This window comes from Piliocolobus tephrosceles, chromosome 2 (assembly GCF_002776525.5).
Source record: "Piliocolobus tephrosceles isolate RC106 chromosome 2, ASM277652v3, whole genome shotgun sequence".
Classification (NCBI taxonomy): domain Eukaryota; kingdom Metazoa; phylum Chordata; class Mammalia; order Primates; family Cercopithecidae; genus Piliocolobus; species Piliocolobus tephrosceles.
Window position 1 is genome coordinate 175889758 of NC_045435.1, and position 18450 is coordinate 175908207.

Genomic DNA, 18450 nt, shown 5'->3' on the forward strand with positions numbered 1-18450 from the left:
CCTGTAGGGACCATACTTTGGTTCATTAAAAAAATTTGGTTTTCAGCCGGGCGCAGTGGCTCACGCCTGTAATCCCAGCACTTTGGGAGGCCGAGGCGGATGGATCACGAGGTCAGGAGATCGAGACCATCCTGGCTAACACAGTGAAACCTTGTCTCTACTAAAAACACACACACACACACAAAATTAGCTGGGCGTGGTGGCAGGGACCTGTAGTCCCAGCTACTCGGGAGGCTGAGGCAGGAGAATGGCATGAACCTGGGAGGCAGAGCTTGCAGTGAGCTGAGACCGCGCCACTGCACTCCAGCCCGGGTGACAGAGTGAGACTCCATCTAAAAAACAAACAAACAAAAACTCAAAAAACAATTCTGTCACAGTACAAGCTTCTGTATTTGGGGAACTTGCCACAGAGGAACACTGGTATTAAATATACTTGAAGTAGACCAGATTTTCACTGTTTTATAGATAAGATGATGAGGGATATTGAGAAAACTGCCTAGCCCAGACCACTAAAATATACTTTCCAATAGGGTTGTAGTACTTCTATAGTTTATAAGTTATTACAAAGTATGAAATAAAAATATTTCATAAACTGTAACCCCTTTTTAAAGTCACTAAAATTGTATGCATCTATATTAAAAACCACACAAATCTCAGTTCATTTGGGGCACTTTTATTTGCAGCTAAGGAAAAAGGAAACTAGCATCTATTTAGAATGGGAAAGCATGTTTGTATGAAACCAAATGTTTCATCATCACTTATTTTCTATACTCTGTGCAATTGAGTGTTTTACATTTTTCATTTTCAACAGAGATTTGAATTTTAATAGTCCCAGAAATATAAAGAAGATGGCATTAAAATGTCCTATATGTTGGCAGTCCTACCCTGAAGACTTTTTGTGCTTTTCTTGTGTTCTGAGCTACAGTTTCACAGAGACTAAATTAGAGTGACTGGACAACAGGAGAAAATAGAAACAGGAAATATTCATGTCAGCTGGTAAAAACCAGTTTTGTAAAGCAAGGCCTAGAAGTCCTATCTCTGGCATGTTTAGTATGGAACATACAGTTGATTGTCATTCAGCTACTAGAGAAAGGTATTCTACAATGGCAGATAGCCTTATCAAAACAATTAGCTGGTTTTCCCCACAGGGAATAGCAGTGGGTTAAGTAAGATTGAAGTGAGAGCTCTTATCGGTTTTCTCAGAAATGATTTCTCTATCATAGGTATTTGGCCAACTGATTAGGTCTAGCATGAACATATGATTTCTAAAACGAGCTGAGATCTGCTAACATGTTGCAAGGGAGCATCTAGTAGAAGCTGATCTCCAAGCAAAATCATCAATTTATTTAAGTTTCAAAAATTTTTTTTCCCATAAATATGTTAACATGCACATTCTGCTTATATTGTTTAGCGTGCTTTTCATTGTGCCTAAAAATTCGCAATATGGTGAAATAAAATATCTAAAAATGGTTGAATACCATATGAAAGATGAAATCTCATATTTATAGCATTAATTCAATTCTCATCATTGCACTAAGAAACACTACTGTGTACCATTCATTTTAACAGACTTATTTATGATTAGCTTTATTAACAGTATAACATTTTCATGCAATCTTAAATTTTATGTTTTAATTTCCACAATGTTTGATTTAATTCAAATCAACAAATATTCAAGCCTACATGAGAGACAAATGAAATGAGACTACCTTTATATATAATCAGAAAAATCCTTTTAAGAGTAAAAAGTTAATATTGGGATTTAAAAACCTCAATTTCCAATGTTATTGCTGACAATCCAATCCAACTATATGTATATTACTTAGGCCACAGGACTGCCCATTAGTCTTTCTTGTCGGAGAGCAATTAACCTCTTGAACCATTTTTCCTCAGCATCAGCTTTCTCGATAAATAACTGAAATAAGAAAAGAAAAAGAAAAAATGTTACTGTCTCCCAATAAGTTGAATTTGACCTAATATGACAGAACCCACCTTTGTAGAATATACCTCTCAACACAAGATTTGGATATTGTTTAACTCTTGATGACCTCTTAATTGATGACTATCTATTTGGAATTACTAATGCTCAGAAATTCTTGGATTAAAAGAACTACTAGTATCAACACCATTGGTTAACAATTTTGTACCTTGTATTTGTGAAGTTTATTTCCTACAACTTTTCCAAAACACAGCAGAATTACACCATTTCATAGAGGACAGCAAAGTACGATGTTAGTGATGTGCTCACAGATAATGAACAAAGTAGAGCTAAGTCAGAAATGGAACTTTTAGTGCTAGATTTTTAAACAAACACTTCTCATGGTGCTGATCAATTCAGCTAAAAAAAAAAGGGAAAAAATGCTTCTCTTTGTCTGTTTTTCTTAACCATAGACAGAATACGTTTACAAGTTAGGCAACATGAATTGGACCCTACTGTATTCAAATATAGATAACAGTTCTAATTAGATAAACAGTTCTGGCCTGGGGGCCAGATGCCTATTTTTACCAAGAGAATATGAACCTGTTTCCTCCAATGGTCTTCTTGGTGTTAGCACAAAAGGATAACAGTTTGAAATAATTTCAGTAAATTAGACTTCAACTGACATTCGTAAAGTTTAAGGATATTATTACATTTGGATGGGCCAGGGAATTGTCATCTTGGTACTTGATAGCAGTAGGGATGCTGCTGGGATCTATCTCTTTTTCAGTACTGGGTGGATCGGCAACTGCTGATGCTGGTCCTGATGTTGAAGTTGCCTGTTTCACTTCACTAGGTTCCACTGACTGAAAGAAACAACACGTATTAATTTCAACACAATACACAATTAGAGTTTCACTTCAATAATATTTCTGATTTTGAGTAACAACTGTTCAATTAGTCTCCTTTGAGATGATACCCATCTCCAAAAAGGCCCTACTTTTTGTATTTGTTTGTTTTAGAAATAGTTATTTTATTTTTATATTTGCTTCTTTTAGGAATAATTATATTTAGGAATACAGTTATATATATAGAAATAGAATATAAGAATAACTATATTGTATTTGTTTTAGGAATAACACAAAAATGCTGAGAAAATGTTCATCATTTCTTATGAGCATATTTTTCTTAAGAAATTGGTACTTATGTGCCTATACTATTGAGAGATACATTATTTCATATATCTAAATTCTATTAATCGAAACAAGCTTACAATAAATATCCAACATTTAGTTGGCCTCTTTAGGTATGAAAAGTAAATTCAAAGGTTATCTTTAAAAAAATAGCCTTATTGAGTGATAGAATTCATATACCATACAATTTACCCTTTTAAAGTACATAATTCAATGGCTTTTAGCATATCCACGGAGTTGTGCAATTATTACCAGAATCAACTTTAGAACATTTTCATCATCCCCCACAAAACCTCATACCATTAGCAATCATTCCCCATTTATTCCAACCTTTCCATTCTAGGTAACAATTAATCTCCTTTCTCTATGGATTTGCCCATTCCAGACATTTCAGATAAAAGGAATCATACAATATGTGGTCTTTCATGACTGATTCTTTCATTTAGCGTAATTTTTTTGTTTTTGAGACAGAGTCTTGTTCTGTCACCCAGGCTGGAGTGCAATGGCGTGATCTTGGCTCACTGCAACCTCTACCTCCCAGGTTCAAGTGATTCTCCTGCCTCAGCCTCCCGAGCAGCTGGGATTACAGGCACACACCACCACGCACACTCGGCTAATTTTTGTATTTTTAGTGGAGACGAGGTCTTGCCATGTTGACCAGGGTGATCTCGAACTCCTGTCCTCAAGTGATCCGCCCGCCTTGGCCTCCCAAAGTACTAGGATTACAGGCGTGAGTCACTGTGCCCAGCCGCATAATGTTTTTAAGGTTCATCCATATTGCAGCATGTATCAGTACTTCATTATTCTTTATTGCTAAATAATGTCCCATTGTATGGATCTACCACATTTTATTTATCTTTTCATCAGCTGATGAACTCAAAGGTTGTCTTGGAGCTCCTTAAAATATTAAAATATATATACATAAAAGTTTGAAAAAAAGGTACGATGTATCTTTGGAAAAAAATAAAACTCTAGGATTTCTTATACTATCATGCAAACCATAGACTCCCAATTCATTCCACCTTTACTGAATGTTCACCAGGTGCCAGGCACTGTACCAAGCGCTGGGGACACAACTAAGAAATCATTGCTTCTGCCTTGAAAAAGCCAGCAGATTACTGCTCACTTAGTTACATTTCAATGTCTGCTTCCCTGAGAAAGAAGGCCAGGGAGTGACTGAGTAGCAGCAAAGTTACAGGGATAATATGAAGTGGATTAGATGAGAAACTGAAATTAAAAGTAAAATTAAATAAAAACAAGAAGAATAGGAAATTAATTCTGTTATGTAACCTTTTTTATACCCATTTGTTCCACACCTATTGTTTTTCAATTTCCATTTATTTAAACTTATCTACTGCTGAACACTTCACTTCTCTGAACAAAGCCAAAAACAGATGTCATTAAGAAAAATATACACAGGATAAAATATGCATAAATTAAATTGTTCATAGGTTAATTTGTTTTAGAGTTGGAGATCCATTTATTTAACCAGTATTTACTGAGCACTACTAATTGCTAAGCACTGGGTATACAGGCAGAGTCAAATAGATATGGTCCCTGTCCCAAGTGGCATTTATATGTTGCTAATGGAGTTGACAGATTATAAACAAATAAATTCCAAAATAGTGCATAATCACAAATTGTAGTATGTGCTATAAAGGAATATACAAGGTGCTGACAAAGAATGATGGGGATCAGGAAGGGAAAAACATCTACTTTAGATTGGGTGGCTAGGGATGGCTTCTCTAGGAGGTGAAATCTAAGCCCTGAAGACTTAGAAGGAGCCAGGCAAGTGAAGAGGAAGAACAGGTCTCTGGTCAGAGGGAAAAGACAAAGATTCTGAGAGAGAAGAGCTTGGTGTCTTTGAAGATCAGAAAAAAGGCCACACGGGCTGGTGTATAGTGAGCAAAAGAGACAGTGAGACACTGCAGGCCAGAACTTGGGGTATTTCTTCCTTAACACAGCCACATCGCCACTCTGCATGGGTATCACTTCCCAGCACCATAGCAGGCAAGTGATCTCAGACAGAAAGTCGGGCAACTGTGGGGCTCACCTTTTATTTCCCTTCTCCAAAGGATCACCCTCCTGAGCTGCCTATTGTTACATTCCTAAAAACAATGCCTCACACATCTTGTCAAGTTCTATAGCTGTTTATGGTGGGAGGGCAAATTTGGTACCAGTTATTCTGTAATGGTCAGATGGTCAGTAAAGTCTAATTATTCTTGAAAAATATTGTTTTGGCTGCTGAATGGGTCCTAGAGAAATGCAAAAGGAAAATCAGGAAGAGCAACCAGAGGGCTGCTGTAACAGTTAAAGAATAAGATGATGATTTGGAATTAAATGGTGGCTGTGGATTTTTGAGAGGAGACAAGTTCTGAGCTATTTTGGGGATGATGATATCGATATCCACTTTTTTTTTTTAAGGCATGTATTTTATTCAATTAAAATACTCTATTTTTTCATTTTTATTCTAATGGAAGCTGATCAGCATTCATAGGAGAGATATATTCCCTTGTGGACAAAAGGGCTAGATATCTGAGGCACAGATATCTGGACAGTCATGTATGTTTAGGAATTCTTAAAAGTAAGAGAAATCTATTCTACAAATTGTTTTCAAATGTTAAGATGCTTATGACTACTAAATCTAACAACTAATGATGCCAATGTTAATGATAATATTAACTTTTATAGATATTTGAATATTTATTCAATTTGTTTTGGCAGCTTTATTGTTATATTTTGGAGTCAGTAATTTTTTTCACCAAGTCTCAAACATTTGTATGTCTCCAACACACTGTGCCTAGATGGTTTGTGGCCCTAAGTGATGTTATACTGACCCTTTTTACAACTAAGGACATTTAAAAAGCCCAATATTCTGCACAAGGGCAAGTGGGAAATATGCTAATCCAAGAGGTTCAAGACATTGATTTTTGGTAGTCTATACTGCCTTACAGAGACTGTAAGAGGGTGTCATTCTGCATATCTTAGCCATGGCGTGACAGGGCTTAGCCGGGAGACACTATCCATGTTAAATTGCCTTAAAAAGATGTGGAGTGCTATTATTCTAGTTATCAAAGATGTGGATACCACCTCTTCAGGTAGCAGAGATAAGATTCTACCATATAAACCAAGCAATCTCATCTTGTTTTTATCTACACAGTACATTAATGATTTCTTTGATAAGTACTTACATATAATAGAAGGTGAAGCTCTCAGAGGTTAGATCAGAGCATGGAAGTTACTGTTTAATAATGGGCAATTAAAAATTTGTAGAGAGAACCACTAATTGCTACTTTATTTAAGTGAGAAAAACTGCAAGATAAAATTTTCCCTTGACTATAAAACAAAACCTCAAAATGGCTACTATCAAATATCTGGCTTTGAGTAGCGCTGCCACCTGGTGGTTTAGTTTGTAAAAATTAGTTCTAAAATCTACTTCCAAGTAGGCCAAAAGACCATGCTGCATAGGGTTATTTAGCCTTCTTTTGAACACAGGTGGGTATCTGCCAGATACAACAATATTAGGGTTGAATAACTCATACTAAGTTTGAAAACAAGATGCATCTTCGTTCCTCAATGATATATCAGGGACTATCAGATTCCCTCTTTACTCAGACAAAAGAAATACGATTTCAGAGTTGAACTAGTTAAATCAATATGTGTTGCAGGAGACACAGTGTCTAGCATGTCACTGGTAATAGCCACTTTTCTGGTAAAAGCTCCCTAGCTTAATTAGTGGAATTAACACAGCTAAACAAAGACTGTACCAACTGAAGGGGTGGCCAGCATACAAAAGACTTTTTTTAAGGGATACAAACTTTATATCAAAGTGTACAAAACTGTCCAGGAGAAAAATACGTTGAAACTAGGGTCATGGGTAATTCAGTCCTCAAGTGAGTTAATCCTTGCTATGCATCAGGGATAATCCATCATATCTTTCCATGATCTGGATAAAAGGGTCCACAAGATAGTTTACCTCCTTTTGCTAAGAAACCTCCTCATAAATAATTCAGCTTCTTGGGCATACTGAATCCTCACCTTATATTGCAGATACAGATATTTTAGAATCTAGGCAGGGATATCACTTTCTAAAGTAATAAACTGTCCCTTTGTTCTATATTTCAGTCAAGTGTGAATTTATTCATTGTTAGACTGTCACTGATCTTCTGATCATTCTGAAGTGTAGTGACTAATAAAAGTCCAGTAAGACTTCAGACTATTGTATATTCACCAAGATAAATGCCACCTGATGAAGCTTTCTAGCATATTCTCCTGTTAACACTACTTCCTACCTTTCAATGCATGCTTTGTTGGAGGCATTGAATTGAAAATAAGTTTAAAGGGAGAAATTAACAATTAGTACCAAGTGAGAAAAAGTTGTTTAGTAGAAAACCTAGTGTATTGACTGTGGAAGAATAAGCATTTCTACATAATTAAAATGCTAGTTTATCATAAGAGAGTCCAATAAAAACTGGGTGTCAGGGTAAAATTCACAAACAAATATAAGGAAAGCAAGTTTTAAAATAAATTAATTCCATTAGGATATATGAATGGCCTTATACTATGTAAGAATAAGATTAAATAAAACAGGCAACTACATTTATGAATGTTCAGTTCACGGCCCCAATTTTTTTAGGAGTTGTGCTGGCAAACTACCAAAAGTTCAAAGGAAATCAACAAAATGGCAACACAAGGACCACAGATTATCCAGGGCTATCTGGTCCTACGCCTGACATGTAGTATATGCTCAATACATCTCTCCTGAATAAATTATTTGAAAAAGTATGTGGTAATTGAAAAGACTTTAATCTCACTAATAACAAAAGAAGTGCTAATGGAAACAGGCCAATTTTTACCTATTAGGTCAGTAAACATGACAAACCTGATAGGATTGGGTGCTAACCAAGGTATCTGTGGGAGGCAGTTATCTCTTTGAACTTTTGGGTAGAATTTGAATTGGTAGAATATTTTCAGATGGTGACTTGGAAACATGTATTAAAACAATGTTAACCTTTAACAAGTAATTCCATCTTAAAATTTTATTTTAAAAAGATAATAAATGTGAACTTAAAATCTCTGAAGTTAAAACTACTTACTTGATATCAGAGGAAAAATAACCGTCAGGAGACATCAACAGGATATTATACAGCCATTAATACAATTTATGGATGGAGAATATTTTAGAGTGTTAATTATAACCATATTTTCATTAGATGAATGTTATTAAAGAATATATGTATTTCCTAGGATACCTTTTCCTACAATAGAAACCTAATTCCTAAAAGCAGTCCTACCAACGAATGAAAGAATAAAATATTCAATGGAAGTAAAACGTCAGTCAAAGCTCCTTTACCACAGTCAAATAAGTGATAACCATCTGGGCAAAGAATGAAGATACATGTGACAATATGGGTATTAGTTTTTATTATTAAAGCCCTTTTCTAACTTTTCTCTAGCAATGTCAATTCAAAAAGTAGATGTACACATTTGAAAAGAAAACCGTGTATGTTAAGAAATGTGCATTACTGTTATAGAACTATTTTGTTGACATATTATTTTGTCTTCCTGGTGAATTTAAAAATAAAAATGACATCTGACACATTTTATAGTATTTTTTATACAAATTAAACTTGTATTAAAGTGATTAAGTGAGTCTCCCTAATTTGTTTTCTCTCTCTCAGCAACATGGCTGACCCTCTCTTGCTTTACTTCATCTATTAGAAGAAACACATGTAAGTAAAATCCATTAATAAAGCATCTCTTCAGATAGAATCCAAAGGTTTACTCATAATGGGTGGATAAAAACTTACCTTTTTGACTTCTTTACTTGATCTGAATGTCTGCTGAACAAAAGAATCACTTTCAATAGCTTCAATTTCTTTCACTCTTTTTACTTGTTCTACCAGGGTAGGTTGGTCTGAAAAAGACGGTATAATGTCAGTGTATTTTGGTGTAAGCATGTTAATAACACTATACCTAAGCAATGTTCTTTCTATGAAGAAATTTTACTACTTATGAAATTTAATTGGATAAAAAGACATTATAAATTAAGCTACAACAAAAAAACTCTTCTGTTTTGAGATCCACAAATACAACATTCCTATGAATTAAGACTCATACTCAAAACCTAAAACACTGCTAAGAAGGCACTGCTATAATGATCTCAGCTAATCTGGTGGGGGGGCTTTTTCTTAAACTTTCACATTTTATCATGGAAATACACATAAAAGCGATAAGGGCACAGTGAATCCACCTGTACGCAATGCTCAGCTTCTATAACCATTAACTTTCTGTTATTCTTATTTAATCAATCTATACCCACCTCAATTTTTTTGGGTGGATCTGATATATTTAAAAGTAAATCTGAGGCATCATAACATTTTATCCCTAAATATTTTAGTAGCCATCTTCAACAGATGAGAACTTAAATAAAAAGAACAATAACTTGACAATTTGTACAACTAAAAATATTATCTATAATTCCTTAATTTGGATACATCTATAAATATTCCATATTTAATTTTCACTGATTGTAAAAAAGTCTCTTTATAGTTGGTTTGTTTGAAATAGGATCCAAACAAGGTCTATACATTGCACTGGGTTGGTAAGTACCTTAAGTCTCCTTTTATCACTTACAGTCCACTGCCTTTCCCTTTCATTGTCATTTATTCACTGAAGAATCTGAAACATGTATCTTGTAAAATTTCTAGATTTTGGATCTGGTTGATTTTATTCTCACGATATTATTTAACATGTTCCTCTATTTCCCATGTTTTGTGTAAACCACTAGTGAAACCTAAAGGCTTAATTACATTAAGGTTCAATTTCTTTGGGTGAAGAATACATCATAGGTGATGCTGTGTCATTCCTATTACATCATATCAGGATGCACGTTTCCTACTTTTAGTGGTTAAGATTGATCAGTGGGGACGAGGTGAGTCAGTCTGACCCCTTAGAAAGTTCCCCATTAATCTTTCACTTAGCAAATTAGCAACACTGTTTGTTGCTTTGAGCCATTATTTCATTAGAGGTTGTAAAATGGTGATACTCTATCATTCTTCCTGCATTTATTAGCTCTGATTCTTCTATAATGAAGAACATCTCCTCAGTGACTGTGAAATACAGCCTATATAGGAAAGTCAAAATAAATGTTTGATTCTTTCCCTTTATCAATTTAGGTCCAAAGGTGACCAAAGATGGTCATTATGAATTCATGAATATTTGTTTATTTAATGTACTTCAGTCCATGGTAGTCATTTCCTTATTTTGATGCTTCAATTGTTTCATTTTTGGATAGTGGGATCCTCTTGAAGTTGATTCCTATAGCCTTTCAATATAATCCCCAGTAGTTATGGCTTAATAAGAGTTGTAGGATCATCTTGAACAGCTTCTGTCCCAGACCTGAAATCAGCCATTTCTCCAAAGAACTCAGGCTCTTCATAATGGAGAATAACATTTATAGACAACAATCTGGGTACTAGGGGTATTCATTGTTACTGAATTGTCAATGCTTCTGAACCTCTTCAGTACGTGAGATACAAAGTACATGCTTTTAGAAGGAAACAGTTAACATGAGTTTATGCTGATACTACCAACCAAATTAAAGATTTTAGGATCTTAAAAGTCTTTTATTTTATATTTGTATATCTTTTTTCTTACTCTAAAATTAATCTTAGGCTCTAATGATATGACCAAAAGTATTTGTTTTTCTTAATATGTATATGTATTAATTTCAAAATAACAGGACAAACATTACTATTAATAACAAGATGTATTAACACAGTTTAAAATTTTGTTATGGTCTTTGACCTTAGGATTTATTCCACTGTTGAAATGCTAAAATACTGTGCTCTAAAGTCATGAAATAATTCTCTGCATAATTATGCTATTAATTTGACATACAATTAGGTTTATTTGTTTCAGTTAATTGAAAAAATTTTTCAGGTCTTGCCTTGTGATTAATGTTCATCTTTTAGTTGCAAAAAATATTTACATGATTCTAAGGTCAAAATTTAAAACATAAGTCTAGAATGTCCCTAGTTCTCACCGCAATCTAGAGATAACCATTTTTACTAAGTTTGTGTTTATCCCTCCATTGTTTATTTTTGAAAATATAAGTATATTCTTTTCTTGCTTACATAAAATTAGCATACTACGTACTACTATGTATATGACCTTTTTCAATTAATATTTCTTCACTTTTACTCCACAGCAGCTTAAGCGAGTTCTGCATTCTATTTTATAATAGAATAGCATTCTATTTTATAGTTTGATGATAGTTTTTTCCACTAATGCCCTACGGATGGTTAGTTGTTTCTAGTCTTTTGCTTTCACAGTTACAGCTTTAATAAACAGCCATGTGCATGTGTAATTTCATATTTTTGTATTTTCATATTTTTATATTTCAGTTTTTTTCACATGCTAGCTGGGCAGAAAAATGTAACATAATGACTTGCACCCTTGCTGTTTAAATTCATTTTAAGCTGATGTGAAGACACAGTTGAATTAGGAATGATTGTATACTCAGCTAAGGCACTTAAAAAATTTGGGATTTAGGGTTCATGGAGAATAGTCACATTTACTTAACAAGAGTAATAAGTGGTTTACACAAAGGTGGAGTTTTTTGCAGCAAACCAATTTTTATAGCAGCTTTATCCTTGAAAGGTTTAATGTTGTTATAGAGATAAATATAAAGAGTATTAAAGGAAAATTGGTTTCATAAATTCAACAAAAATATTATCTGACAAAATCTTTGTCTCAACTTCTGACCAATCACAGTTTATAAAGGTATAGTCTTGTGCAACTCCAGTCTATTTCTGGGAAAGATGGCTCTTATGAAGATATGTCCCTGACAGCTGAAACCAGTCTTTTCTCTTGTGAGAAATAACCACATGAGAATGAAATGCTTGGAAGTAGCAGCCACCACAGCCAATACTCCCATCTTTGGAAGAATATATCTTCCCACATAATAAAACCAAGCACTATCAGAGTGCCATGTAAGAGTAAATAGTCCCACATGCTTTATACAATGAAAGCTCCTCTAGTTTTTAATTATGCAATGTATTAACTGAGCACGTGAGAGATTCTTTGCCCAGCTAATTTATTAATATTAACACATCCCATACAAGCAGATACATTTTTTATTAATTACATATATAATAATGTTAATATGGCAAAGGAAAGTCATAATGGGTACTAGTCTGTACAATCCAACTTTAATGTCAATATGAAAACTACTTTTGTCTATATAGGTCTTAGTTAATTTCACTGGAATTATTTCACAGTCACTAATTCCCAACAAAAAGACATTATTTCTGACTTCAGAATGATGTCTCATATGAATGAAATGCTGGACCTCTTGAAATTTTTTTCTAAACATATTCTCTATTTGAAATTGCAAAGGACATCATTAGTATTAAATGTCAGAGGTGAACTCACAAACAGTACTTGATGTCTAAAGCTTGCAGTGTTTGTAGCTTTAAATTTGAACATACAACCAGCTCCTAATACAAATAAAAGTGTTATCTTAGAGGCTTGCCAAAGCCAGTATGCTTAACAAAGTAACATTGGAAAAATTATAAAGGAAAGAAGGAGAAAGATTACAGAAAAACAACATTATCTTTGTGCTTCTTTAAAGATCACTTCAGAACTAACAAAGTGACAGAGCAGATAGGAGAAAACCAGTCTGCCTTGCTCACAATATGAAAATACACCAACATAGCTTTTTTTGTTTCAGTTTGGGAATCATTTTACTGGTTGCCAGCGCATGTTAAATTAAAATTTGAAAGATTCACAGGAGATTTACATTTTCGGCTTTACAGTACCTCAGCTCTATCCTGTACGAAAATAGACATAAAAATGTTTTAAATTGCTTCTTACTCAAAATTCTAATGTCAATGACGACAAATGTATGTCTTGAGTATAACCCTGTCATTTTTGGGAAGCAGAATAACACACATCAATAATATATATTACGTTGTTTTAAATTCAGTTTCTTAGGTTATTCATGTCAATTTGTCATTTAACAATTTTGTGCCAATTTAGGGAAAATGTGATTTAAAATGTATTATGGTTTGTGTGTGCTGCATAAATGCCCAACACACACAGTATCTTGTATTCATTAGCCATGAAGTAAAATTAAAGACAAGTAACAAAGTTACTGGGAGAATTAATATAGGATATTTAAAAACATTTACATGGTAAACATGAAGGAAACACACCATTAGTACTTGATTTTTTTTAATAAACATATTACTGGTAAATAAAATAACTTCTATATGTTGTTTGCCAGATGTTAACGGAAGGGATATATACTTCATAGTAAAATAAAAAATAATAGACTCAGAAAGCCAAGTCATTACAGACCACAATCAATACTTAATTCAAAGTATAGAAAATCATTTTCCTTTTGTGATGAAAAATTAAAAAAAAAATTTATTAGTTACTCTTGATGTTTATAGTATAAAAATTAGGCTCTCCTGCTTCTTCAAGTTACATTTGACAATCAATTTCACATTTTATAACACAGAATTTTCTTTAAAAATACCAAATGTTATACAAATTTTAAAATTAGTAAATAAACACGACAAGGTCCAATATCAATCTTCATTTGAAAAGAAAATTTTAGTCTTCATACTGCATTTGTAGATTACAAACATAAATCTATCTCCTCTAATAGCAATGCCGGGCTAGGAACTGCAGATGGCACTATTGCCCCAGATGTGATCATGACAAGTAACAACCAGCAACTTCAACTGACTCCTTTGAAATATTAATATTTTATAAATTTTCCCAAAGTTAAAATGCATATTATGTTACAAAACATTTGGGTCAATTGGCCCCACAGTTACTGAGTTACTTATGTTACTATTCCAGGAAAAAATATATATACTAATAGTATTGTTACAAATACACAAATAATACAAAAGATTATCTTATTTTCATATTAAATGAGCTCAAATTTTAGTCAAGAATAAAAACATTTAAAAAATTCCTTCTTATGTTACAAGACAGATAATAAAAAACTTTGAAATGTAAAGTATTTTTAAGTGCTTTACAAGAACAACAAAAAAGCAAACAATAATACATTTGTATGGTAAAGTTGACTATTCAATTAAATTTTTGAACAAACAAAACATCTCATAAAGGTTACTTGGAATTCTAAAGTTTTAAATTTCTCATGAACACAGGTTTCAAATAAGTGACCACATCCAATTGTTTTCCCTTTCAAAACAGTACATTTTAAATGTTTCTTTTAAAACACATACAAGGCAAGCATTATAAATCCATCCAACTCCAACATTTTGAGGTTGTTCATATTGTCGAGAACAAATTTCCAGAACTGATATACACAAATAATTTAAAAGATGAGAAAACTTCTTAAGTGGAATAGGGCTTTTCTGTTAGTTTTCTGGAAGCTTATGCTACAGGACCATGTTACATATGCTGACAAGGCTCCTGAAGTGTCTCTGAAAGCAACTCCACTTTGGATGGGATCCAAGACAAACTCACCTTAAACTGCTTACTATATTAGATTAAGTTAATAGGAATAATGTTAATGTGACTGTACCAATGAAGAAGGATTTCTGTTAAATATTTTAATAAGTGAAAGTGAACCGGGCATCAGGCTAGGCTTTATTAAAAACAAAATCCACACTGAATGTCTCATTCAGCTCTTCTCACCTGGAATGCTCTCACCTTCTCTTAATCCCCCCTGTCATTTAAGGCCATGCCTAATGCCCACCTTGTGATGATGCCACCCTTTGCCACCTGTGAGTAAAAGGGCCTCTTGCATAATTCATTTGGCTTTTGACATATGCTGCTTTGCAAATCTCTTCTTGAATGAAAGCTTCTTCTCCCCAGCTAGAGGGGACATACCTCTTTTGTGTCACCTCCAGAACTTAGTGGAGTGTGCTCTATTATTTAGTAAGCAGTCAATAAACATTTGTTGAATAACTGAAAATCAAAAGGCAGTAAAGTTACCATTAAAAAATAAAACTTCACGGAAGAAAATGTCAAATTATATGAAGTTTTTGTAACTTAAAAAATTAAACGTCTTTCAGTGGTGAGTTTTAAGGGCTCTGGGTTTAGGCCATCTGGGTTAAACCCTGTCTCTGCTATGTACGAGCTGTGTGGCTTTGGGCAAGTGGTTCAAGAGTGTCGGTCTCCGTTTTCTCATCTATGACATGGAGATAATAATAGCCTAAATATCATAGGATGGTTAAGAGATTCCCCCCTCACCTCTTCCCTCCCTTCCTCCCTCTCTCCATCCCTCTCTTTTCAAATAAGTGAGCACATTCAATGTACCAGGCAATGTTCCACTAGTACATTGTTCCAAATCCATACTAGGACTTGGAAATGAATAAGAGTTTCTTCCTTCATGAGCTTATGTTTTAATGAGGGAGACAATAAACAGGTAAATAATATGGTATCAAGGAAAATAGAGCAGGCTAGAGGGCTAGAAAGGAGGAAAGTAAACTATTTCAGATGGGGTAACCAGGGAAGAACTCTCTGACATGGTGGTATTTCAGAAGGTAAAAATGATATGAAAAAGCAAGACACAAAAATCTGGGAGATGATAGGATAGGGAAACGTTAAAAGCACTTAAGAAATGGTAGCAGATATAGGAAGCAGAGCATAAACAAAAGTGCTAATTTAATAACAGTATTAAAGACGTGGAAGTTGGCTAAACAGTTCTTATATAAATCTGTATATTTCTGACAGTATGGTTTATAATAAGCTGGCAACATTTTTGAGTTCAGGAAGGTAGAAAATGGCTTTAGCTCATACATCTTCTGGTAAACCTGTGGTGTGCCAGGATGTGGAAATGACAGAAGGAGGAGAGAAGGAGTAGAAGCAGTGGAGGACAGGCCTGCGCACATCTATGATAAGGCACAAAAGGTTCAGCTGAAGTTTATCACTCACCAAGACACTGGAGTCCACCGTGATTCACTGAATGCTGTGGGCTGAGTAGGAAAGTGGTATTTTGCTGACACATGGTTACCCAGGCTTCAGTGGCAGAAATGGGAGATCTTCTCACTTCCTAATGGATGTCTTATAACACAAACTACCCAAAATGACAGTTATGTGGTAGAAACCATGTTTTAAAGCAGACATGTTTTGTTCTGGTGTACGTATGTCCACAGTAATTTTTGTTCACATCATCGATATATGTAATACCTTTCCAGTGGGGAAGGTAATAGAAGTGAATTTTTCATTTAAGTCATTGTTTAAAAGGCCAGATGGGCTGTTCTGGTAGCAGAAGTAAGTAATAGTAACAGCAACAGAAATTTAAGGCACTCTGTGCTGAGCACTACATATGGATTACCTCATTTAAATATTATGACAATGAGGAATAACACTGTTATCCTCATTGTAAAGATGAGAAACTGAAGCTGATAAGTAACGTGGCGACGGCCACATGGCTAGTTGGTGGTAGAACTGTGATTCAGCCCCTGAATTGTGACCTGGTCATTATTTTCCAGCCAAATGAATTCTTTACCCACTCCCGCCAAGCAACAATTTATTTTTTCCCCACTCCATCCATTTATAATAAATAATAAATATTCTTGGTATTGTCCTTATTCTGTATTTTAATGCTTACTCATTCAGTAAAATATAATGTAGCTTTATTTGTAGGGGAGAGATACATATATACATGTATATATACATAAATATATATAATATTTTATATAATGTCTTACTCTTCTGGCATTATCTTGAACTAGATTACAGATGTGTGTTTTCAGGGATATATATATATCACATCTAGAAAACCTTTATAAATGAATTAAAAAAATAAAGTTTCTAAAAACCTAGCGTTTTTTTCCCTTAAGCTTGCAAACAACCTAAGCAGGAAACTGTCACTTTAAGTTGCTCTTTATTTACTGTTCAGCAATTGTTACAAAAAATAAGAATGGTTTCCATGAATTTGGTTAAACCAGCAACCACTAAATAGTCCCAAAATACAGACTATTGCCTTATGCTTATTGCAAATGTAATCAACATTGGTAGTCAAATCCACTTTAGTAGAGTGGTAAGAATTCATAATCTCAACAAAACTAAAACTACTGGAAGTTTTCTTATTTTAATAGGGTAGGAAAAAGGAATATAATTTGATGTATACCAGATTAAAAGGTCAGAATACAGATCCTGCAGTTGCTGTTTGCTGTCCATTTTAATTCTAGAATCCTTATCGAGTCTAATTAAAATTCTGTAGATGGAAGAGTTGTACGTTTCTAAGGAACTTGCAGTGAATGCTCTCTGCCAGCCATCTCTGAACACCCCATAACCACACACAACTCGCCTGTCAGGAGAGCTAATGCAGACATCGCAGGGCACACACATTTGTCACTGTGGCTAATATCAGAGATACGCAGCTCTTTTTTCTTAGCACACAAAAGCAAGATATGTAATTCAATGCTCAATTTACTCTTGTCTCGCAGGAGATTTTCCCCCGCTAATTGATAGAAATTAAGCCATTAATCAAGCCACTAGCCATCATTCAAACCAGGAAAGATGAATACAAACTTTCATCATAACCACCTTCCCCATTTTAGTGTTCATTAGCATTAATTTTTAATGCAATTATGCTATTCTTTTACGCTGAGCTCATAAATTACTGCTCTTTTGTTGCTGGCTGGCCTTGTAAAACCCAAACTAATGCTTTGTGCTCTGATCTTAAAGTCAATTACTAGGTTCTTCTATCTTTTATATCTTTGCATCCCCAATAACCTTTATATATAACGAACATCCATGACTGACTATGCCTGTTTTTTTAATGCCTCTATATAAATCTCTATGAATATATAAATGTAGTCAAATGTGTCTGAAATAAACATATATATACACATACCACATACATTACAAAATACAGACATTAATATAAAAATAAGATCTCACAAATTCATATTGAAGCTCAGGTTCACATATAAAGATATTGTTATGATTTCTCATGATAAAAACGTACTGCATTACTGTATTGAAGTTATACATTTTATAATGAATTAGGGAAAAGATAATATTAATAGTAGCTAATTATTATACGTATTTGCAAGGGTGGAACAGCTACTAAAAACAGAAATAATAACTTTGAATTTCAAAATCCCTTAGTTCTTTACCCAGGTTTACTGTTTCATGTTTAAATCCTGGTTTTTAAAAAATTGTGTTGAAACTTGAAAATCAATGAGAAGGAAATGAGGAATATTAGAAGACTGGAAAAACAATGTATCTAAAAGTGTGTTTTTATAAGCACATATAATACCTCCAGAGTCTTACATTTTACATAGTGGATGTATTGGTTTATTAGAGGATGGTAGTAAAACGAAAAAAGAGGGTTTC

The 18450-nt window shown here is 33.9% G+C and overlaps 1 protein-coding gene across 1 annotated transcript in view; it reads right to left on the reverse strand.

Annotated features, from left to right (window-relative positions):
• Window positions 1-1318: 1318 nt before the first annotated feature.
• Window positions 1319-18450, reverse strand: part of RSRC1 (arginine and serine rich coiled-coil 1) — a 411876-nt gene continuing 394744 nt past the window's right edge. The window contains exons 8-10 of the mRNA XM_023223365.2: window positions 8922-9028; window positions 2632-2784; window positions 1319-1915 (exon numbers count right to left, since the gene is read on the reverse strand). Coding sequence (XP_023079133.1) covers window positions 1823-1915; window positions 2632-2784; window positions 8922-9028 — 353 coding nt within the window. The 3' untranslated portion in view covers window positions 1319-1822. The remainder of the gene's footprint in view (window positions 1916-2631; window positions 2785-8921; window positions 9029-18450) is intronic.